At 44.9% G+C, this 23,788-nt stretch overlaps 1 protein-coding gene across 3 annotated transcripts in view; it reads left to right on the top strand.

Moving 5' to 3' along the window:
* Positions 1–1,582: 1,582 nt before the first annotated feature.
* LOC126235978 (uncharacterized) overlaps positions 1,583–23,788 on the top strand; it is a 93,479-nt gene continuing 71,273 nt past the window's right edge. For 2 of the 3 annotated variants that reach the window (XM_049944976.1, XM_049944958.1), the window contains exon 1: positions 1,583–1,717. In XM_049944976.1, the coding sequence (XP_049800933.1) occupies positions 1,715–1,717 (3 nt within the window). In that variant the 5' untranslated portion in view covers positions 1,583–1,714. Of the gene's footprint in view, positions 1,718–2,076; positions 2,194–23,788 lie in introns of those variants that run through there. The other variant, XM_049944967.1, reaches the window with a different exon arrangement.

The following is a 23,788-nucleotide window of genomic DNA, read 5'->3' as shown; positions in this document are numbered from 1 at the left end:
AGAAATGCATCCAATAAAATTGAAGCAGTTTGGAATATTGTACATAAAGAAACAAAAAAGTAACAAAACAAAAACTAATAATATTCAGTTGAATGAAAATCTGCACACTATCTGCAAACCAAAGGAGGTAGCTAATACATTTTAACAGTAATTTTGTACATGTAGCAGAAAAGCTTATCGAACAAAAGGTCACCCATAAATGTCCCACACCAATAACATCAAAATCGGAACATGCAGAAAACAATATTTCTCATACCAACTAATACACAAGAAACAGCAAAAAATTCAAGCTTCTAAAATCAAAACATTCATCAGGATCTGTACATAGCTACCACACAAGACAAAGAAATGATTTACATGAGCAACAGACAAACAGAGCGCTATTACAGAAAGCCATGCTCCAACCCTGGCATCAAATTGTACAATGCACTACACAAATCCACGAAAATAATAATGGCCTTAAACAAGTTAAAATCAACTGTGAAGGATTACTTGGTCGAACACTGCTTCTATACAGTCAGGGAATACCCAGAAAAACAAAACTGCCTCACCGATTAGCCTAAGACTTTTTATAAAATGTGTAGAGTAAGAAAATATTGTATAATTTTATCTTTTGTTGAAACGACGTCAGGAAAAAAAAAATCAACGAATGTGTATTGTAATTAATGTATAGTCCAATATCTTTTGCACACTGCACAGTTCTAGATTCTCAGGGCCAATAAATAAAACTTTCTATAAAAAAAAAAAAAAAAAAAAAAAAAAAAAAAAAAAAAAACCTGCCCGTTAACATTTCATTTCTTGTTTATCCGACGCGACATTTCCCGTAGTTCAGCATGAAATAACACTGATTGACTGTTTTATACGTTCATAACACATCAAATCAAATTCATTTTGTTTGGGATGACTGAGACAATACATAGTATGGGAAAAAAAGGATACATCTTTTTGTTCTCTTCTTGTACATAATTCTGTAGCCACATTCTCGACATCGGATTGGGTCGCGTGCTCTTATTTCATTTTCATGATGACATTCTGCAGTTACAAAAGTAACAGTTTCAATGGAATGTTCAAAAGCCGCCAAACATCACTCAAATTTCATGAAAGAAAGCTTACCCCCACATGTGTATACCATCGGGATTTTAACTTGTTCCTTTGGCTGGTCCATGGCCACCTACACAAAACAATGTCAGAAATATCGATCCCAATAACTCTACTTACTGACTTGCACAGTGATACTCATGCAGTCATACACAAACTTTCTCATACATCAGTCATGTGGTTTCAACACTAGTACAAATGTTCAGCTGTTCAGTACAACGACCCGACTTCCTGCGTCTGTTACCAACAATCACAGAACATAGAACAACCGCGTTCTACAAGAACGGTCTTTCACTAGTTACTCCTCAGTCGCTTGAAAAATACCTTTATGGCCTTCGAAAAATTTAGCCACAATAAAATTAGATCAGCTGTTCACGTACTAAACATTGTTAGTTATGCAAGTAAAATTAAGTATTGGCAGCCATGTACACTTGAGGCACATTCAAAGATTTTATAGAAAAACAATGTGATTGGCTGTTGGAATCGTTATCATACGGCTGGAAATTCAAATCAAATCCTATACAAAAGCTTGCTTGTGCAGTGTGTTTTGTGTTGCTGTTGACCAGCTTTATCTTGACCCACACCGGATAAATGATAGAGTATTGCATTAGTGGGAATGGTAAGTACAACTAGAAACTATTCGCACTGAAAGTCTTTTCACAATTTTAATATTTATATAGTTGGCATGCGGGGGCGGATTGAGACATTTTTTAAACGTCGGAGGAAAATCACAATTTTCCGGGTGTTCGAAAACTTTTCGGCTTTCTTAACTGATGTTAAATGCGTCTTGATTATAATTTTCTGTCTCAAGGAATTCTGATACCGCTATGTGAGCATTTTGCTCGCAGACTGTTTACCACTGTTTTCGAACCGTTTATTTCGCTTTATGATTTTTACTTTGTGAATATTATTGAAAACACTAAGAATACTGACGTGCATCCAAAATACATTTACCTGAGTGGCATTGTGCAATAAGTTCTCGAGTGACAGTTGTGACCGTTGCCGTTAACTGTCAAACATTGTGGGATCTTCGTTTAGAAACGGTTTTACGCAGAGTGTTTTGCCTGCAGTGTTTTACTGAGTGTATAATGAAAGGTTTGTAATGTACCGTTAACATTGTTTTTACATATATTTGCTAATATTGCTTGCCATCAGCAGCATCTAAAATATAACGTGCCGTATCATTTGCCAATGGCTCATATGTATGTTGATACATTTTGTGAGATGCAAGATATTTTTTGTTTGTATTGATTTCTTGGCAGATTTTATATCTGTAGTGATTACTTTATAGGTAGCATGTTTAACTGCTTGGGGGAGAGTTTAAAAGTAAAGGACATTAAAAGGTGAAATGCGTAATTTGGACAATGTTGATACATAGCAATACATGAAATTGTGGATGACGAGTGCTGCATCTTGTGTTTGAATATCTTGGGAATGTGTAAACTTTTACCTTCCAACCCCCCTTGACCAACAGACAAGTTAGGCACTACAACCTTTATAAAAAAAATAAAGTTAACACTAAAAATATAAAGCTTCCATTACTCAGCTACACTTCAATGATCAGCTGACATTAATGTGGACCTGTGAAAATAATTGGTGTTAATGAGTGCTACGAAAGGAGCATAGAGGTTACTTAGTGTGGGTTTGTGTAAACTGGCGGGGGAGCGGGAGGGTGCCAGGAGGAGGTGGCTGTGGCTTGTTTGAGAGGGCATAGGAAGTGTCTGCATAGCTTTAGGTGGAAAGAGGCTTGTAAGAAAATCTGAAAACATTTTGCTATAAGAGTATTTTTTCCATTTGTTATAGGGAGAGGAGAATTCTGTCGAGTAACAAATGTTATTGCTAGTGATGTGATTCAGAGAAGTGTTTGTCCTGCATTGTTCATATCTACCTATGAGAAAACAGAAAAAAACAGTGGCCTTACTTATGTTAATAAAATTACTACATCCAGTACGGTCTTGGTATTTGAAATATTGAGACAGGTATAGGGCATTTCTCCAGCACAGAAGGAATGTTTATAACATTGGAAAATATTTTAGCTACAACAAATTTCTGAAAATATTAACGTGCAGTGTATCCTCATATTGTTTAGTGGATTTGTGGAACAACTGTCTCTGCAAAGTTAGATACTGGACAAAGTGGTACTGCGTTAGAGAAATTTGACCTTCAGAATTGGTGTTCAGCTCCTTGTATAATCGCCCAGATTTAAGTTTTCCATGATTGCCTTAAATCACTTCAGGCTGTTGTTATGGGTGTTTCTTATAAATAGGCCACTGCCTACTTCCATGCAGCCAGGGATCATCTTGCTGTGGTAAAGGATTTCACATTTGCGTCTACATACATACTCCACAAATCAACAGTTTTGTGCGTGGCAGAGGGTGCCTTGCACCACTCCTAGTCTTTTCCATTCCTAATCATCTTGTGGTGCAGTTTTTCTTTCCTGTTCCACTTGCAAATAGAGCAATGAAAATATGACTGTCTATGTGCCTCAGAATGAGCCCCAATCTCTCTAATCTTATCTTCACGGTCCTTTTGTGAAACTGTACATTGGCAGCAGTAGAATCATTACTGTCAGCCTCAAATGCCAGTTCTCTAAACTTTCTCAGCAATGTTCCTCGAAAAGCATTTCACTTTCCCTCTGGTGATTGCTATTTGAGTTCACAAAGCATCACCATAATACTTCTGTGTTGTCCAGACCTGACGGTAACAAAAGTAGCAGCCTGCCTCTGCATTGCTTTGATGTCTTCCTTCAGTCAGACATAGTGTGGATCCCAAACACTCTAACAATACTCAATAATGGGTTGCTCTAGTGTCCTATAAGTAGTCTCCTTTGAGATGAGCCACACTTTCAAAAAAATTCTCCCAATAAATGGAAATCAATCATTCGCCTTCCCTACCATAACCCTTCCATGCTCATTCCATTCCACATTGCTTTGAAATGTTATGCCCATATATTTAAATGATGTGGTTGTATCAAACTGCGCACTTCTAATGCTGTACATTACAAGTTTGTTTCTCTTACTCATTTGAATTGACTTAAATTTTTTTGTACATTTAGATATAGCTGCAATTTATCACACCAAAGAAATTTTGCCTAAGTCATCTTGTGTCCTACAATCACTCAACAATACCTTCCCATGCACCACAGCATCATCAGTATACATGGTAGACCGCTGCTTATCCTGTCTGCCAGATCATTTATATAGCCAGTGAAAGTAAATAGCTAAAATATATAGATGCACTGAATATATAAATATGCTTAATGTATGGTTAATGATGATGGAGTCCTCTTGGGTAAAATATTCCGTAGGTAAAATAGTCCCCCATTCGGATATCTGGGCGGGGACTAATCAAGAGGATATCGTTATCAGGAGAAAGAAAACTGGCGTTCTACGGATCGGAGCGTGGAATGTCCGATCCCTTAATAGGACAGGTAGGTTAGAAAATTTAAAAAGGGAAATGGATAGGTTAAAGTTAGATACAGTGGGAATTAGTGAAGTTCGGTGGCAGGAGGAACAAGACTTCTGGTCAGGCGAATACAGGGTTATAAATACAAAGTCAAATAGGGATAATGCAGGAGTAGGTTTAATAATGAATAAAAAAATAGGAATGCGGGTAAGCTATTACAAACAGCATAGTGATCGCATTATTGTGGCCAAGATAGACATGAAGCCCATGCCTACTACAGTAGTACAAGTTTATATGCCAACTAGCTCTGCAGATGACGAAGAAATTGAAGAAATGTATGATGAAATAAAAGAAATTATTCAGATAGTGAAGGGTGACGAAAATTTAATAGTCATGGGTGACTGGAATTCGGTAGTAGGAAAAGGGAGAGAAGGAAACGTAAATCATAAAAGAAGGTTGTATACATGGAAGAAGCCTGGAGATACTGACAGATTTCAGATAGATTATATAATGGTAAGACAGATTTAGGAACCAGGTTTTCAATTTTAAGACATTTCCAGGGGCAGATGTGGACTCTGACCACAATCTATTGGTTATGAACTGTAGATTAAAACTGAAGAAACTGCAAAAAGGTGGGGAATTAAAGAGATGGGACCTAGATAAACTGACTAAACCAGAAGTTCTACAGAGTTTCAGGGAGAGCGTAAGGGAACAATTGTCACAAATGGGGGAAAGAAATACAGTAGAAGAAGAATAGGTAGCTTTGAGGGATGAAGTAGTGAAGGCAGCAGAGGATCAAGTAGGTAAAAAGACGAGGGCTAGTAGAAATCCTTGGGTAACAGAAGAAATATTGAATTTAATTGATGAAAGGAGAAAATATAAAAATGCAGTAAATGAAGCAGGCAAAAAGGAATACATGCGTCTCAAAAATGAGGTTGACAGGAAGTGCAAAATGGCTAAGCACGGATGGCTAGAGGATAAATGTAAGAATGTACAGGCTTATCTCACTAGGGGTAAGATAGATACTGCGTATTTAGACCTTTGGAGAAAAGAAGAACCACTTGTATGAATATCAAGAGCTCAGATGGAAACCCAGTTCTAAGCAAAGAAGGGAAAGGAGGAAGGAGTATATAGAGGGTCTATACAAGGGTGATGTACTTGAGGACAATATTAGGGAAATGGAAGAGGATGTAGATGAAGATGAAATGGGAGATACAATACTGCATGAAGAGTTTGACGGGGAACTGAAAGACCTGAGTCGAAACAAGGCCCCAGGAGTAGACGACATTCAATTAGAACTACTGATGGCCTTGGGAGAGCCAGTCCTGACAAAACTCTACCATCTGGTGAGCAAGATGTATGAGACAGGCAAAATACCCTCAGACATTCAAGAAGAATGTAATAATTCCAATCCCAAAGAAAGCAGGTGTTGACAGATGAGAAAATTACCGAACTATCAGTTTAATAAGCCACAGCTGCAAAATACTAACGCGAATTCTTTACAGACGAATGGAAAAACTAGTAGAAGCCGACCTTGGGGAAGATCAGTTTGGATTCTGTAGAAATATTGGAACACGTGAGGCAATACTGACCCTACGACTTATCTTAGAAGCTAGATTAAGAAAAGGCAAACGTACGTTTCTAACATTTGTAGACTTGGAGATAGCTTTTGACAATGTTGACTGGAATACTCTTTTTCAAATTCTGAAGGTAGCAGGAGTAAAATACAGGGAGCGAAAGGCTATTTATAATTTGTATAGAAACCAAATGGCAGCTATGAGTTGAGGGGCATGAAAGGGAAACAGTGGTTGGGGAGGGAGGAGACAGGGTTGTAGCCTGTCCCCGATGTTATTAAATCTGTATATTGCGCAAGCAGTAAAGGAAACAAAAGAAAAATTCGGAGTAGGTATTAAAATCCATGGAGAAGAAATAAAAACGTTGAGGTTAGCCGATGACATTGTAATTCTGTCAGAGACAGCAAAGGACTTGGAAGAGCAGTTGAACGGAATGGACAGTGTCTTGAAAAGAGGATATAAGATGAACATCAACAAAAGCAAAACGAGGATAATGGAATGTAATCGAATTAAATCGGGTGATGCTGAGGGAATTAGATTAGAAAATGAGACACTTAAAGCAGTAAAGGAGTTTTGCTATTTGGGGAGAAAAATAACTGATGATGGTCGAAGTAAAGAGGATATAAAATGTAGACTGGCAATGGGAAGGAAAGAGTTTCTGAAGGAGAGAAATTTGTTAACATCGAGTATAGATTTAAGTGTCAGTAAGTCATTTCTGAAAGTATTTGTATGGAGTGTAGCCATGTATGGAAGTGAAACATGGACGATAAATAGTTTGGACAAGAAGAGAATAGAAGCTTTCGGAATGTGGTGCTACAGAAGAATGCTGAAGATTAGATCACATAACTAATGAGGAAGTGTTGAATAGGATTGGGGAGAAGGAAAGTTTGTGGCACAACTTGACTAGGAGAAGGGATTGGTTGGTAGGACATGTTCTGAGGCATCAAGGGATCACAAATTTAGTATTGGAGGGCAGCATGGAGGGTAAATAGTAGAGGGAGACCAAGAGATGAATACACCAAGCAGATTCAGAAGGATGTAGGTTGCAGTAGGTACTGGGAGATGAAGAAGCTTGCACAGGATAGAGTAGCATGGACAGCTGCATCAAACCAGTCTCAGGACTGAAGAAGAAGAAGAAGGCTGAGTGGACCCTGTAGCAGACCTTCCTATTTCAGGAGGAGAGAAAAAAAAAAAAAATCTGAGGAGGTATCAGGAATTGAATCCGGGTCATTCCACACCATATGCAGTGACTAACAATTTGGGTAACGAGGCGGAAAACATAAATTTGGGTGGCTGGACAGAGCAGGCTTCACTTCCTGAATATGGAGTCTTTGTCTTAACAACTGCACTGATCTCTTCAGTGGGTCCTAATTGTGCACTCTTCTTTGGTATATGTGCAGTTTTACTCATTGCTGCACACATCAAGGATTCCTGCTGGTGACACCAGAACCATAAATTTGCTGCTTTATACCTTGCACTAACTCCAGTTCACATAGAAAACTGACTTCAGTCCATTCTGAAAACAAACTCCCGGTGTTAAACTCGCCACTCTTCCTTCATGTCCTCCACTCAGTCCTCCTGAAAAACTGAGTCAACATTGCCCCATGATGGTGAGATGTTGAACTCTGGAGAATGAGAAGATACCACTTGTGAGAAGGTGTTGCTATTATCTTTCACTATTATCCAATATTCGGAATCCTTTATGTAATCTTTGATGTGTGGAATGCACTGCTTATAAAGCAGGTTTTAACTGCCTTTTTAAACAGATGTGTTTTAATAATCTTGTTCACTTCCTGTGGCAGTTTAACATAAAATGTTATTCCAGGTAGAAAATACTGTTTAGAGATTTGTTTTTCTGCGATAAATTTAAGTCCAAAGTTGCTATTGTTCCATGGTTGCATATACAAATATCAATGAAATACTTACAAGGGAACCTCCCCATCGCACCCTCCTCAGATTTAGTTATTAGTTGGCACAGTGGATAGGCCTTGAAAAACACAGATAAATCGAGAAAACAGGAAGAAGTTGTGTGGATCTATGAAAAAATAAGCAAAATATACAAACTGAGTAGTCCATGCGCAAGATACGCAACATAAAGGACAGTACAAGCTTAAGAGCGCCGTGGTTCAGTGGTTAGCGTGCGCAACTGCGGAATGTGAGGTCCTTGGTTCAATTCGTACCTCGAGTGAAAACTTTAACGTAATTCATTTAATTTATGATTATCACATCCACAAGAAAACCAAACTCGGGCAAGGTAGAAGAATCTTTTTACCCATTCGCTAAGTGTACAAGTTAGGTGGGTCGACAACATATTCCTGTCATGTGACGCACATGCCGTCTCCAGTGTCATATAGAATATATCAGACGTGTTTTCCTGTGGAGGAATCGGTTGACCTATGACCTTGCGATGAAATGTTTTCGGTTCCCATTGGAGAGGCGTGTCCTTTCGTCTACTAATTGCACGGTTTTGCAATGCGGTCGCAAATCACAGACACTAAACTTATTACAGTGAACAGAGACGTCAATGAACGAATGGACAGATCATAACTTTGCAAACATAAAGAAAGTAAATGAACGAACGGACAGATCGTAACTTTGCGCAAAATAAAGAAAGTAAAATTTTTCATCGAGGGAAGACTTGAACCAAGGACCTCTCGTTCCGTAGCTGCCTGTGCTAACCACGGAACCTTGGCGCTCCTGAGCTCACATTATCTTTGATGTTGCCTATCGTTGCATGGACTACTCAGTTTGTATATTTTGCTTATTTTTTTCATAGTTCCACACTACTTCTTCCTGTTTTCTCGATTGATCTGTGTTCAGTTTTTCAAGGCCTATCCACTGTGCCAACTTATAACTAAATCTGAGGGGGATGCGAAGGGGAGGTTCCCTTGTTAGTAACAGGTTGGTTGGTATGTACTCACTTGGTGCAGTAAGAATACCCAGTTTTTTTTAAATAATTAACTACAATGCGATCTTGACTACTACTGGTATTTATTATTCTTGTGGTCTTTCACTGCAGTTCAAAAGTTGTTTCCATGATTTGTGCCTTGATCCTCAGAAAAGAAGCCCATAGCTAAGAAATTAGTGTACATGAGGGGGTGTTCTTTCACGTGTTGCATTTAATTTACTACATACTGTCCAATAGTAAACATCTGAGAGTTTACTTTGCTTTCTTTAATATATATTCTGACGTTTTATTAGTAACTATGGTATTGATGTCACCAGCAAAGGGAACTTTTCGTCCATGTCTTACACTGTCTGGGAAATGATTGATATATAGGGTCTCTCCCCTAAGAGTTGTTGGTCACATTTGCTCTGGCGTTTTGGTAGATATTTCCAATTTTGTTTTAGCATTGTGTAGGTGGTGTCAGCCCAGATAAACAGTACTCATCATGTCTTTCATGCAATGGCCACTGTTGATGGGAAGTGTCAGTTCATTTCCCATTACAAATGCAATTATTTTTAAAGCGGAATTTTACCTGCCCATTCAATAGTGGTTGCAGATTAGTTTAGTGCAATATTTGTTTTGTCAATATGCATTAACAGGGAAAGTAAGACTCTAAGAATAACAGTTATTCCAGCAATGCTCTGCCCTGTGCTGACTGCTCCCGCTAAGCATGCAGCCCTGCTGAGTCGCTGCTGGATTTCTATTTATTCTTCTTGTTTTACTGTCACTGTTAATACATATTGATAAAACAAATAACAGAGTAGACTAATCTGGGCTTGCCCTATTAAATGGGCATGTAAAATTCTGATTTAAAAATACTTTTCTTTCTCTTTTTTTTCTTTCTTTATTAATGGGGAAGAGATGCTTTCTGTTCACATGTGGTGTCGCATGAAAGATCTTGCAAGCAGTAATTGTTTGGGCTGACCCCAGCTACACAATGCAAAAAACAAAATTACAAATATCTGCTGAAACACCAGAGAAAATGCACCTGACTACTCTCGGGAGAGACACCCAGTATAATAAAATCACTGGACCCAATGAACTATCATGAGAAACACACGTTTATGTGTTTCTTGTCTGACAGTTGTTTTGCTGAAAATTTGTCATTAGCAGATGTATGAACACTCGCCCTGTTTCCCAGGTAAGATTGAAACTTCTTGTTCACTGTTCCTCCTACAACTAGGGCTTCTAGCTTGTTTGGTATTTCATGGTCAACATTGTCAAAAACCTTGGACAAGTCAGAGTATGCCCGTTACAGTCATCTTCATCAAGAGTTGAAAGTACCACTTTCGTGAACTCTGCAATGGGACATACTATAATTTTCCCACTTCAGAAAGAAATCTGTGCTTCGTTAAAAAGGCTGTAATTATTGATGTAACTCATTAGTCATCCTTAAAGATCGATTCCGTTATCTTTGGAAATGCAAACAGTAGTAAAACTGGCCTCTAGTGTCCACTATCTCTGCGCATTAACTTCATTTAGTGAGGCCACACGTAGAGTGTTGGTGAGTCACCTCCTTGATTCTATCTCTTGGTTTTCTTGATTCTCATTTACTGTCAGCTTCACCAGGATTTTTCTTCTGTGTACACTTCTCAGCTTGATACATGTAGGTTGAAGGGACTGATGACCTCTTAGTTTGAGCCCCTTAACCCATCAGTCCAATCCTAGTGCATGCTTTAGGTACTCTGAAAATGTACTTGAGCTAAAGGACTCATTTATTTAGTTAATGGGCTTGTATGCAAACCTTGCAGAGCAGGGACTCAGATCTCATCTACAGCTGTTCACTTGCTATGTTTTAATTTCTGTAGTGTCTGCCTGGCTTCAAGCTCTGTTGTGGGGGAACATCATCATTGTTCTTGTTGCAAAAGTCATTGTGTGTGCTACATTTGTTTCCTGTAGTCTGTGGCTCGAGCTCCCCCTGCAGGAAGTGGTGCTCAGAATGTCTGTTTCCATTATCTTGTATGTAAATAGCTGGTGTTTACCATGATGCTTTTGGGTACGCCTTGGGCATAGACAACCCCCTCCTCAGTGATGTTATATGGGTTGCCGGCCCTCAGGGGCTACCTTGGCTCCGGTATAACACTCCTCCCCCCTTGGAAAAGCTGGTGCGGTACGGGTGACTGCAGGGGAGTGTGTGCCAATATAGCTCGGTGCTGTAGTCTGATCTGCAGCTAAGTCCTCCTGAAGGAGTCGGTGGAACCCGGCCACCGGAGAGCAGGGTGACGCTTTCCGTGCGAGGCAGCTGGAATGCCGCAGCGGTGGCTCTTGCGAGGTGACGTTGGGCTGGGCAAGCGGCATGGGGATGTCTGCGGCACCGAAGAGAGGCCGGGAAGTGGGCTCAGGGGAAGATTCTGGGGCTGTCTCGGGTCTGGAGTATGCGACAGCGCGGGACTAGCAGCCGGGATTTGGTGGTTACCTCTGGGAAGATCATCCAGCAACTGAGGAGAGGGCACAACATAGGCCCCAAGGAAGGGACTGGCGATTGGGAGGGGGGGAGAGAGGGGGGGGGGGGCCAGCGTTTGGGGCTGCAGTTGCTCGAGGAAACAAGGACGCAGTTCGTTGCGGTGACGCGAAAGCACCCTGTCGTCCAGCTTACATCAAACAGTTGTCGGCCATGGGGCCGGGTAACGATCCCTGGAAGCCAGCTGGGACAGGGCCTGAAACCGCGAGCCCACATCTTGGAGCCAGATGAATATCGGGAAGCGCCTGGCAGGGCCCGGGGTCCGACCTGCGGCAGGAGGAGATGGAGCAGGGTCCGAGGGTGGCGAACATGGAGCAGTTCGGCTGGACTCTTGTCACCCACCGGCGTGGCCTTGTAGGTATTGAGAGATAATGTAAGAGTTTCTACTGGGGAACGGTCCTCCGTGTACTTCATCTTAGTTTGAAAAGTGTGAACAAGGCGCTCCGCCTCTTCATTGGATTGGGGATGGAAAGGAGGGGTAGAGACGTGGTGGATACCATTATCGTGGCAGAATTTGGCGAACTCTTGACTGCGAAATTGCGGGCCGTTGCCTAATATCAAAGTGACGGGAAGGCCTTCAAAGGAAAATATTTTAGACAGGGCCATGATGGTATTCTCTGTGGTGATAGAGGAGCATCGGATAATGAAAGCGAAGTGGGGGTAGGCATCCGTGACGAATAACCAGTAAGCGCTGAGGAAAGGTCCTGCAAAATCCACATGGATGCATTTCCATGGGAGGGAAGCAGCCAGCCAGGATTGGAAGGACCGGCGCGGTGTGGGAAGGGCCTGGGTACACTGCCGATAACCCCGAACCATGCGTTCCATGTCCGCTGTCATGTCTACCCAGAAGACATGGTGACGTGTGAGGGTTTTCATTCAGGCAATACCCCAGTGACTTTGATGTAAAACGTGGAGAATCCGGGACCGCAGGGAAGTTGGTACAATGACTCGTGAAGTGGCGTCATTTTCCGCATGGAGGAGCATGCTGTTGATGGCCACCAGTTGATGGCAGATGGAGAAGAAGAATCGGAAGTCAGCCTGGGTGCGGAGCGGGGGAAGAACATAGCGGCACACCAGTTGGAGGAGCAGATTGGCGGTCGTCATTGCGGCCACCCTCTCAGCTGTGACTGGGAATTCAGCTAACGCATCCTGTATGTTGTTATCGACCTGAAAAATGAGGAGGTCTGACTAATCGACCACGAGGGGGCTTCTGGTCAGTGATTAAGCGAAAATACCTACCATAGAGGTACGGGACGAATTTGGTACAGGCAAACACGATGTCTAGGGCCTCCTTCTCAATTTTTGAATATTTGCTTTGGGCCTCTGTAAGGGATTTAGATATGTACGCCTCCGGGCGTTCTGATCAATCGTGTAGATGGTGCAAAAGTACAGCTCCAACACCATAGTGGGAGGTGTCCATAGCCAAGAGGAGAGGAAGAGAGGGATTATGTGGTATGAGACACTACGCAGAGTGGAACCTCCACTTTAAACTTTGGAAAGCCGATTCATAAGTCGGGGACCAATGAAAAGGCACGTTCTTTCGGTATAGGTGATGGAGGTGTGCCGTAACGTGGGCAGCGGAGGGAATGAACTTTCGATAGTAAGCAGTTTTACCCAGGAAAGATGAGGAAGGGCCGTTATAGTGACGATGTGGAAGGAGGTAGATGATATGCCATTGCGGGACATGATGTGACCTAGGTAGGAGATATCAGGTTGGAGAAAAAAAGAGCATTTAGCAAGGTTGCATTTTAGACCTGCAGGTGCAGGAGCAATTGTTGCAGATGACTGAGATGTTCATCCGTGACACGGCCGGTGACGATGTCATCGAGGTAGTTGATACAACCTGACACATCCCTCAAGAGCTGTTCCAAGTAACGCTGAAAGGTGGCCGGTGCACTAGCGATGCCATACACGAGGCGGTTCAACCGGAACAGCTCAAACAAGGTGTTGACGACGGCCAAGTGAGCAGAAGGCTCATCGAAAGGTATTTGTAGGTAGGCCTCGGCAAAATCGATCTTCGAAAAAAAATTGTCTCCCTGCGAGCTTGGAGAACAGGTCCTTGGGATGTGGGTGGGGATAGTCTTCAACCTGTAGCTGAGGGTTAAGCTTAGCCTTGAAGTCACCACAAACTCTAAGACATCCATCTGGTCTCCTGAGGACAACCAAGGGTGTCGCCCACGAACTGCAACGGACCAGAGCGATGACTCCCTCCATGGTGAGATGGTCCATTTCTTGATTGAGGCTGCTGGAGGGCATGGGGAACCTGCCGGGCCCGGAAGTACTTCGGGCGGGCAGACGGTTTCAGCTGGAGCGACGCATGAAAATCTTGAGCACAGCCAACACCCAGCAAGAAGAGGTCCTGGAATTCCGTGAACGAGGTATCGACTGCTGGGAACGGAACCTGGGAAGACACCAGATGAACATTGTCGTCGAGGGCGAAGCCAAAGGCCCGGAAGGCATCCAACCCGAAGAGATCTGCCATGACTGCATTGTTGACCACAAGGAAGGTAACTTCCCGGTGAACCGACTTATACAAAATGGAAGCTGTGAACTGACCCAAGAGGGCAATTGCTTGCTTATTGTAAGTAAGGAGGTGCCAAGGTGGGTGTGCCAGGGGGGTGCTCCAGTCTTCGCATAATATGAATAGTTGATCAGTGAGACCGCTGCTCCATTATCCACCTGCATCTGCAGCGGCTGACCATTGACCTGAATGTTGATCATCAGCTTGGAAGATCCCGAAGACTGCACCTGGTTGACATCCATGGGTATAGGCCCCCAATTGTCATTGGCCGTAAGAGGAGGGGGCTGTCGAGATCAGCAGACTAAGCTGACATGTCCGTTACGGGTACACACTGCACAAAATGCCCACCTGTCAGGGCAGTCTTCCCATGCATGGTTCTTAAAGCATCCTGGGCATGACGGCAGCCGGAGGGGCTGGCGGCACTCGCGAGGGCACAGGGGCGTTCGTGCTCTGACGGTCCGCGCCGGACCAGCGGAGTCATCCAAGGGCGCAAATTCCTGGACAGGGCAGCTGCCCTGTTGACGCTGTGCAGAACAAGATGGCCTGCGCCGGTCATTGGAATGGACGGCGGCAACGTCTTCGACCTCCGCTAGTGATGCGACAGGCTCAGAGGTGTCGTGGTCGTGGAGGGCCGCCACTTCTGCCCAGGATTCCAAACGCTTGTCGGCTGCCGTAGACTCTTAATACTTGAATGCTAGATCAATGATCCGGTCCAGAGTAGGATCGTCGGGTCTGAGGGAGTCGCGCCGGAAAGCCACGTCACGGGTGGCCTTGTTGGGGTGGTCGCGGACCATCTTGTCCGCGTAGGATTCTTTGGAAACTCATGTGTTAGTGACATTTCCTGTTGAGACCTTGCAGTTCTGCTGCCCGCTGGTGATAGGATTAGCCAGCCTTCTTGCAACACTGGTAAAAATCAACATGGGCAGCCAGCACGTGGAACAGTCTTCGTTAGTAAGCTGTGAGAACCTCACAAATCTGGGAGAAAGTCAAAGAATACAGAGGTTGAGGTTGGAGCTTCGTCAAGAGAACATACACTTAGACAACCTGGTGGATTTGAAAATGCTGCTGGAGCCGCTTCTCGTCTTTTTCCCAGTCTTCAGCATCCTCGTTCAAAGCGGGAAAAGGCGGGGATGGTGGAACCGGGCGGTTTTGCAAGAGTTCCGTAAATAACCGTTCCTGTGTATGCTGAGTGTTCTTGCAAAACTGTTGAAAACCTTGTAAGTCGTGCACACTTTTGACCAGCTGCTGAAGGACAACTTCAGCCATGAGGAAGACACATGCAGGCACCAACTTGTCGCCACTTGTGTTGTGACTGACAATTCGCAATTTTCACAAACACAACTTTTATTGATGTTAGTTCACAAGGTTGATGACTGAACATACAAACGAAAGGTAACAATAACGAAAAATGTCTCCTAATTGAGGCAAACAAAAGTTCTCTTCTAATTTTTCCACAAAGGTTTGTGGCAACAAACTCGCACACTAGTAACAGTCCAATTCAGAGACAAGACATAATCTTCTGCGGTCATAGTACACGAGGTTGGCATCCGGCATGAACTGAACTTCTGACCTGGTCCTAGCCCCTAAATATCCGTCTCCAGCCAATCATGTTTCGGTGTAGTGATACTTCCTGCAGGAAGTAGTGCTCGAAATGTCTGTTTCCATTATCTTGTATGTAAATAGCCGGTGTTTACCATGGTGGTTTTGGGTATGCCTTGGGCATAGACAACTCCCCCTTCTCAGTGGTGATATATGGGTTGCCGGCCCTCAGGGGCTACCTTGGCTCCGGTATAACAGCTGGCAATTAGAGAGATTGTGTTGATGACATATTAATTTTGCTGTTGTCAGATTTATTTGGTGGCTCACTTTGGTTGGTAAATATAATTTTATGGTTTTATATTTTATTATACTATATATAGTATTTGTGTTAGTACATAACTGTGTGCTTCTTGTATATCAGAATTGGTATTAATGTAATTTTTGTCAATTTTTGGTTGTGTTGTTAAAAATTACGTTGGATAGTGATTGATAGCTATTGAGGTGTTTTTTTTACCTATAATGGTGAGTTGAGGTTTTCAGTATTAGTGAATTTTGGCTTTGTGGTATTGTGGACTTAGTTTTGGCTACATAGGTCAAATGAAGTGTTAGATTCCATACTGAGAGTTGCGTGTGGTTTTGTAATGTTGTGGATTTAGTTTGATCTTTGTAACTCGAGTGAAATTTCCAGTACTGGGTTTTCGATGTGTGGCTGGGTGCATGGTATCGTGGATTTTGTTTGAACTGTATAGGTCAATTGCTATTTTTTATAACTGTGGTTTTATTGTTTTCCTGATGATTTTGTTTGCTTGATTTTTACATTAATATTTGTTCTGTTGCATCTTCAGTGTTGGGACTGTCCCCATCCAGAACCCCCAATTCTTGCGGTTGTCCTGCAAATTTCATGTCTGCAGTTAAATTTTTTGTGTTGTTTGTCTTTGTGTGTGCCCACACAACAAAGACCAATTAGGCTAAATGGGGGAATAAATCGTTTAGTTGCAAAGTCTTAATAAGTTAATAGCTGTTTTCCATCTCCTGCAATGTGGAAACCATTAGTATTAGAGTAGAAACTAATATTTTTTGTAAGAAACGTGATGTAGTTTAATTTTGTATTGGAAAAGGTTTTCGTTAGAAGCTGTGGTTCTAAAGTTATGAAAGAAAAACATGGTGACCATCAGGTGCCAACCATCTATCCCCACATTCGTACCCCACTGGTAGGGATTTTTTAGTGGGTTGTTCATGATACTTTCTCCTAGTACTGTACAGAAATTTTTGGCTACATGATTTGTCGCCCGTAACTTTCCTTCGTTTACTGGACTGATGAGTGATGTCATAAGCTTGAATAGGGGGTGTCCATCTTGATGACTTCATGGGTAAAAGACGACGGGTGTAACACAGTCTTTGGTTTTGCCCCACTTTGCTTTTATTTTCTGCATTATATATTAAGTGTCTGGGAGTACTTTCTAATACACAGTTATCCATCTTTTTCCTCAAGTGGTTCATCCTTTTTTTTTATTCTTGCAATCAGCCAGCCCAGCCCATCTGCCATATTATTTTAATACCCTCCACCCTTTTTGCTTTTAGTGCACATATTCCCCTTTTGGTTTGCTTCTTTCATTCGGTCTTTCAATGTGGTTCCCAGTTAGTTTTACACCTTTTTACTTTCCCAAGCTCCTTTTGGGTATGGTTTTAACTCAAGACGTGTTTGCATGAGGAAAAAGGGACTGATAACCCTGTAGTTTTGTCCCTTTACTCTCCAAACCAACCACCGCCTGCGGGTCCGGGGGTTAGAATAGGCCCGATGTACCCCTGCCTGTCGTAAGAGGTGACTAAAAGGAGTCACACACTTCTCAGCCCTACAAGTTCAGGTCCCGTTTTACGGTTTGACCTGCCACTTTCGAAATTCTACAGAAGTGCTGGCCATATGGGTAAGGATGCCTTACGTGGTGCAAGAGTTTTACATAATTCCCTCAGATTCGATCTCCTGAACCTTTAGTCATGGCTTTGCATCTCCACCTGCAATTCAACTATTTGGATGAGGACACTTTCTGGGGTATGTCATCTTCTTCTGTTGTCTCCTGTCCTCTTTCGCCCCTATGACAATATTGGATTTCTCTGTGCCCAGCATCCAGCATGGTAGCCAATCTGTTGTGGTGGGGTAGTTGTGTACCCAGTTGGTGGTAGCCCCCTGACAACATAGGGATCGCACTGCTGATGCCTGAGTTGTAAACTCCCCGCATATGCCAAGGAGTAGATGACTGTCTTCCTGGGGCATCAGGACTCCCGGCAATGGCCACCATGCCAGGTGGCCTTTGCTGTGGCTGGGTGGCACCTGTGGGGAGAGCCCCTGATTGAAGTGGATGGCATCAAGGCGGATGACTCGCATTGAAGCAGACTAAGTCACCTCTTGCTGGTGACTAGACGGCGCCAGCAGTCTCTAAGAAGGGCAAGATAGAATGCAATGCTGACAGATATGACTCTAAATCGTTTCCCTCCCTTGCTACACCATGGGATGAACATAGGGTTACAGAAAGAAGAAAGACATATTCGCCTTGGTATTTAGTCTGTAGCCGAATGGACGGCAACTCCTTTCTACCTAGGAAGCCTCAGTTTGTTGTTGATCATCTTCAGGATGAGTTTGGGGAGGTGACAGCACTGTTACAGATGAGAAGCGGTGCAGTCTTGATTCAGACAGCATCTCCAGCCCAATCCAGAGTGTTACTTGCTTATGACAGGCTGGGTGATATTCCTGTTTCCATCGCTCCCCATAAAAGCCTCAACATGTTCCAGGGGATTATTTTCCATTGCGACCTCCTCTTGCAGTCTGATGATGAGTTCTGCGCCAATCTAGAGCGACAGAGTGTTCATCTCATCTGGCGTGTTTACTGGGGACCCAAACACAAAAGGGTTGCTACCAGTGCCTTCATCTTGGCCTATTAGGGTGATTCGTTGCCTGAAAAGATCAAGATGATGGCTTACCACTGTGACATTAAACCATATGTCCCTCCCTCTATGAAGTGCTTTAAGTGTTGGAAATTCAGGCACATGTCTTCCCGCTGCACTTCCAGTGCCACATGTCGAGACTGCAGACATACATTGCATCCAGATCCTCCATGTGCACCTCCTTCCACTTGTATCAACTGTGGAGAGCAGCACTCTCCCTGCGTGCCAGACTGCACAGTACTCCAAAAGGAGCGGAAAATCGTCGAGTACAAGACCCTGGACCGGGTGACTTACCGAGAGGCTAAACGTAAATTTGAAAGTTTACACGTTCTTTGGTTGGCGTCCACATATGCTGCAGCTACATTACCATTGCTGTCACAAGTACCTGTCGTACCACACTCTGTGTCTGTGCCACCAATAGTGGGCCCTCCGGGAGTCCAGAATACATCTTTCCTCTTGGTGGTAAGGGGAAAATCTCCTTTCATTGCTCCCAAAGTACTTACTTCAGGCCCCCCTGCGGGTTCGGGGGTTAGAATAGGCCCGCGGTATTCCTGCCTGTCGTAAGAGGCGACTAAAAGGAGTCTCAAATGTTTCGGCCTTATGTGATGGTCCCCTCTCGGGTTTGACCTCCATCTTTCTAAATTATTCCGAAGAGCGAGCCAATTGGGGAAGGGTGCCTTACATGGTGCACTGTATCCGTCGTGCATTGAGACCTTTAGCCGGCTTTTTCGTCGTTGCAATGGTGTCCCGCTTGTTTTCCATCTCTTGGGCGAGGATACGTCCCTGGGTGCGATTACCACGCTGCACTCTGCAGTGTTGCTTTTAACTGCGACGACGACCTTGGACATTTTTGCACCTAACAAGGGAACCTCCCCATCGCACCCCCCTCAGATTTAGTTATAACTTGGCACAGTGGATAGGCCTTGATAAACTGAACACAGATCAATTGAGAAAACAGGAATAAGTTGTGTAGAACTGTGAAAAAATAAGCAAAATATACAAACTGAGTAGTCCATGGGACATATAGGCAACATCAAGGAGGACGTAAGCTCAGCAGTGCCGTGGTCCCGTGGTAGTGTGAGCAGCTGCAGGAAGAGAGGTCCTTGGTTCAAGTCTTCCCATGAGTGAAAATTTTACTTTATTTATTTTTGCATAGTTATTATCTGACCGTTCGTTCATTGACGTCTCTGTTCACTGTAATAAGTTTAGTGTCTGTGTTTTGCGACCACATCGCAAAACCGTGCAATTAGTAGATGAAAGTACGTGCCTCTCCAATCAGAACCGAAAACATTTGATCACAAGGTCATAGGTCAACCGATTCCTCCACAGGAAAACACATCTGATATATTCTATACGACACTGGTGACGGCATGTGCGTCACATGACAGGAATATGTTGTCGACCCACCTAACTTGTACACTTGGCGAATGGGTAAAAAGATTCTTCTACCTTGCCCGATTTAGGTTTTCTTGTGGATGTGATAATCACTCCCAAAAAAGTGATGAAAACATAAGAGTTTGTCACATACACTGAAAATAAAAAATTAAAGTTTTCACTCGATGTAAGATTTGAACCAAGGACCTTTCGTTCCGCAGCTGCTCACGTTACCACGAGACCACGGCCCTCCTGTGGTCTCTGTGTCCTTGATATTGCCTATCTTCCCATGAACTACTCAGTTTGTATATTTTGCTTATTTTTTCACAGTTCCACACTTCTTCCTGTTTTCTCAATTGATCTGTGTTCGGTTTTTCAAGGCCTATCCACTGTGCCAACTTATAACTAAATCTGAGGGGGGTGCGATGGGGAGGTTTCCTTGTAAGATCCAGCACGGTAGCCAGTCCGTTGTGGTGTGGCCGCCATGTACCCTGTTGGTTGTAGCCCCCTGACAACACAGGGATCGCTCTACTGATGCCTGCGCCGTTAACTCCCCACGTATGCCAAGGAGTAGATGCCCATCTCCCTGGGGCATCAGGACTCCCGGCAATGGCCATCCTGCCAGGTGGCTATTGCTGCGGCTGGGTGGTGCCCGTGGGGAGGGCCCTTGGTCGGAGTAGGTGGCATCAGGGCGGATGACCCGCAATGAAGCGTGGTACATCATCTCTCGCTGGAGGCCAGCCACCAGCAGTCTCTAAGCGTTCGAGGGCTCATTTTAAAGCTAACGTTTATGACCCCAAATCGTTCCCATCCCTGGCCACACCATGGGAGGAACGAAAGGCAATGAATGACAGTGACGTGTATTCGCCCAGGTATCTCGTCTGTACCAGAGCTGATGGTGACTCGTTTCTATCCGTGAAGCCTCAGTTCTTTGTAGAGCATTTAGAGGACAAGTTTGGGGAGGTGGAGGGCTTGTCCAAAATGCGCTCTGGGTCAGTTTTGATAAAAACGGCATCCTCTGCCCAGTCACGCAGGTTACTTGCTTGTGACAAGTTGGGGGATGTTCACATTACCATCACCCCACATAAGAGATTAAATATGGTCCAGGGTGTTATTTTCCATAGGGACCTCCTTTTGCAGTCTGACGAGCTGCGCGCCAATTTAGAGTGCCGAGGTGTACATTTCGTGCGGCGTGTTCATCGGGGTCCGAGGGACAATCAGGTAGCTACCGGTGCCTTCATCTTGGCCTTCGAAGGTGATACCTTACCAGAGAAGGTCAAGGTGATGGTCTACCGGTGTGATGTCAAACCCTATATCCCTCCCCCGATGCGGTGCTTTAAGTGCTGGAAGTTCGGTCACATGTCCTCTCGCTGTACTTCTAGCCTCGCATGTCGAGATTGTGGACGCCCATCTCATCCCGATACTCCATGTGCTCCGCCTCCAGTCTGTGTCAACTGTGGAGAGCCTCATTCCCCTTGCTCGCCGGACTGCAGTATCTTACAGAAAGAACGCAAAATCATGGAATATAAGATCCTGGACCGACTGACTTACACTGAGGCTAAGCGGAAATTTGAACGGCTACATCCCGTGCGCATGATGTCATCTTACGCCTCCACTGTCACTCCTGCTCCAGCTGCTTCAGCTGCAAGATACACAGTCAGCTCTCAGTCAGAGGACCTCACCTGCCCCCTTGACGATGGGGGCCCCTTCTCTTGCTGTTGCTCCCACACCATCTACCTCGGGAGCAGCACCCACTAAACCACCGGGGACACTAGTCCCCACTTCTAAGCCGGAGAAGCGTAAGTCTTCTTCGGCTTCTCTCACTCGGAAGGGATCCCTTGGGTCACTCCCTTCCCAGGTTCCTACCAGCGGCACAGCAGACACCAACCATTGGCTGAAGAAGCCACAGGTCGCTGGTCGACGGGCTTCGCGATCCTCTTCTGTCCCGGAGACTGACTCCAATAAGCCCTCTCAACAACGGCAACCAAAGGAACAGCGAGAGAAAATGACTTTGAAGACCCGTAAGTCCAAGACACCTGCGGTGGCACCTACTCCACCACTACCTAAAAGCTCTGCGTCTGAGGATGAGGTGGAGATCCTTGCGTCCGTTGAGGAGCTCGATCTCGCCGATCCCTCAGACGCAATGGATAGCACTTGCACGGGTGCTCCATCGGAGGCAGCAGGTGACTCAGCGGCGTAATCTGCCTTCCCAGTCCCGTCACGCCTTTCTCCGCAATGGACAATACCATCCTCCAGTGGAACTGCAGCGGCTTCTTCCACCATCTAGCTGAGCTCCGCCAACTTATCAGCCTTCACCCTTTCTTCTGCATTGCTCTTCAGGAAACTTGGTTTCCAGCAATGCGAACCCCCACCCTCCGTGGCTATCGGGGTTGTTATAAGAACCGGGCAGCGTATGAAAGGGTGTCTGGTGGCGTCTGCCTCTATGTCCTTCACACTCTGTACAGTGAGTCTGTCCCTCTCCAAACACCTTTAGAGGCTGTCGCTGTTCGGGTGTGGACGCCACAGGCTGTTACCGTCTGCAGTCTTTACCTTCCACCGGATGGTGATGTCTCGCAGCATGTCCTGGCTGCGCTGATAGCCCAATTGCCGCCACCTTTCTTGCTATTGGGCGACTTCAATGCCCATAACCCTCTGTGGGGTGGGTCAGTGGCAACAGGTCGAGGCGCCACCATTCAGCATTTATTGTCGCAGCTCGATCTCTCGATTTTAAATGATGGTGCCTTCACACACTTAGGTGTGGCGCACGGCACATACTCCGCCATTGACCTTTCAATCTGTAGCCCTAGCCTCTTACCGTCTGTCCAATGGAGTGTGCATGACGACCTGTGTGGTAGTGACCACTTTCTGATCTTTCTGTCACTACCACAGCTTTCCCCCTGCAGGTCCGGGGTAAGAATAGGCCCGAGGTATTCCTGCCTGTCGTAAGAGGCGACTAAAAGGAGTTTCAACCGTTTCGGCCTTCCATGTGATGGTCCCCCTTGGTGTTTGACCTCCATTTTTCAAAATTCTACAGAAGTACGAGCCTTTTGGGGAAGGACACCTTACGTGGTGTACCACTGGTCCTAAGTGCACTAAGACCTTGGCACTCAGCATTGTACCGGCGTTGTAACCATACCCATTATTCCTCAAATTGGACCTAAACGCCTGATGGGTTGTACAAGTTACGCCCATAGTGCGTCCCCATCTGCACCTATGATCATGATGGACTTTCCATGGCACCAGAAATCCAGCACAGTAGCCAGCCCGTTGTGGTGGGGTCGTCATGTACCCTCTAGGTTGTAGCCCCCTGACAACACAGGGATCGTACTGCCGATACCTGAACTGCACCCTCCCCACGTCGGCCAAGGAGTAGATGCCCGTCTCCTTGGGGCATCAGGACTCCCGGCAACGGTCATCCTGCCAGGTGGCCCTTGCTGAGGCTGGGTGGCGCCCGTGGGGCGAGCCCCTGGTCGGAGTGGGTGGTATCGGGGCGGACGTTTCGCAGATGAAACATCAACACGTATCAGGTCGCTCTGCGGCCGAGTCTTTCAAAAGAAAAGGTACCGTTTCTAATTCTGGTTCTCCTGCCCTTTCCCCCTTGGCCACTCCCTGGGAGGAGGGACAGGCCCGCCGGCTTGGGGCGAAGTACTTCCCCCGCTATTTGGTCTGTTCTCGAACCGATGAGGGGGACGTTCGCCACCTCCAAGCCCATGTTCTTTGTTCAGCACATGGAGGACATCTTCGGGGAAATAGAGGCTCTCAGCAAGATGCGTTCAGGGTCCGTTCTTATCAAGACCACCTCCGCCACACAGTCGGCGGCGCTTCAGGCGTGCGACCGCCTAGGGGACATCTCAGTGTCCATTGTCCCGCATCTGGCACTAAATAGGACACAGGGGGTTATTTTTCATCGTGACCTCCTGCTACAATCT

The sequence above is a fragment of the Schistocerca nitens genome, chromosome 1 (assembly GCF_023898315.1).
Source record: "Schistocerca nitens isolate TAMUIC-IGC-003100 chromosome 1, iqSchNite1.1, whole genome shotgun sequence".
NCBI classification, from domain to species: Eukaryota; Metazoa; Arthropoda; class Insecta; order Orthoptera; family Acrididae; genus Schistocerca; species Schistocerca nitens.
This window is presented reverse-complemented; position numbering and strand designations above follow the sequence as displayed.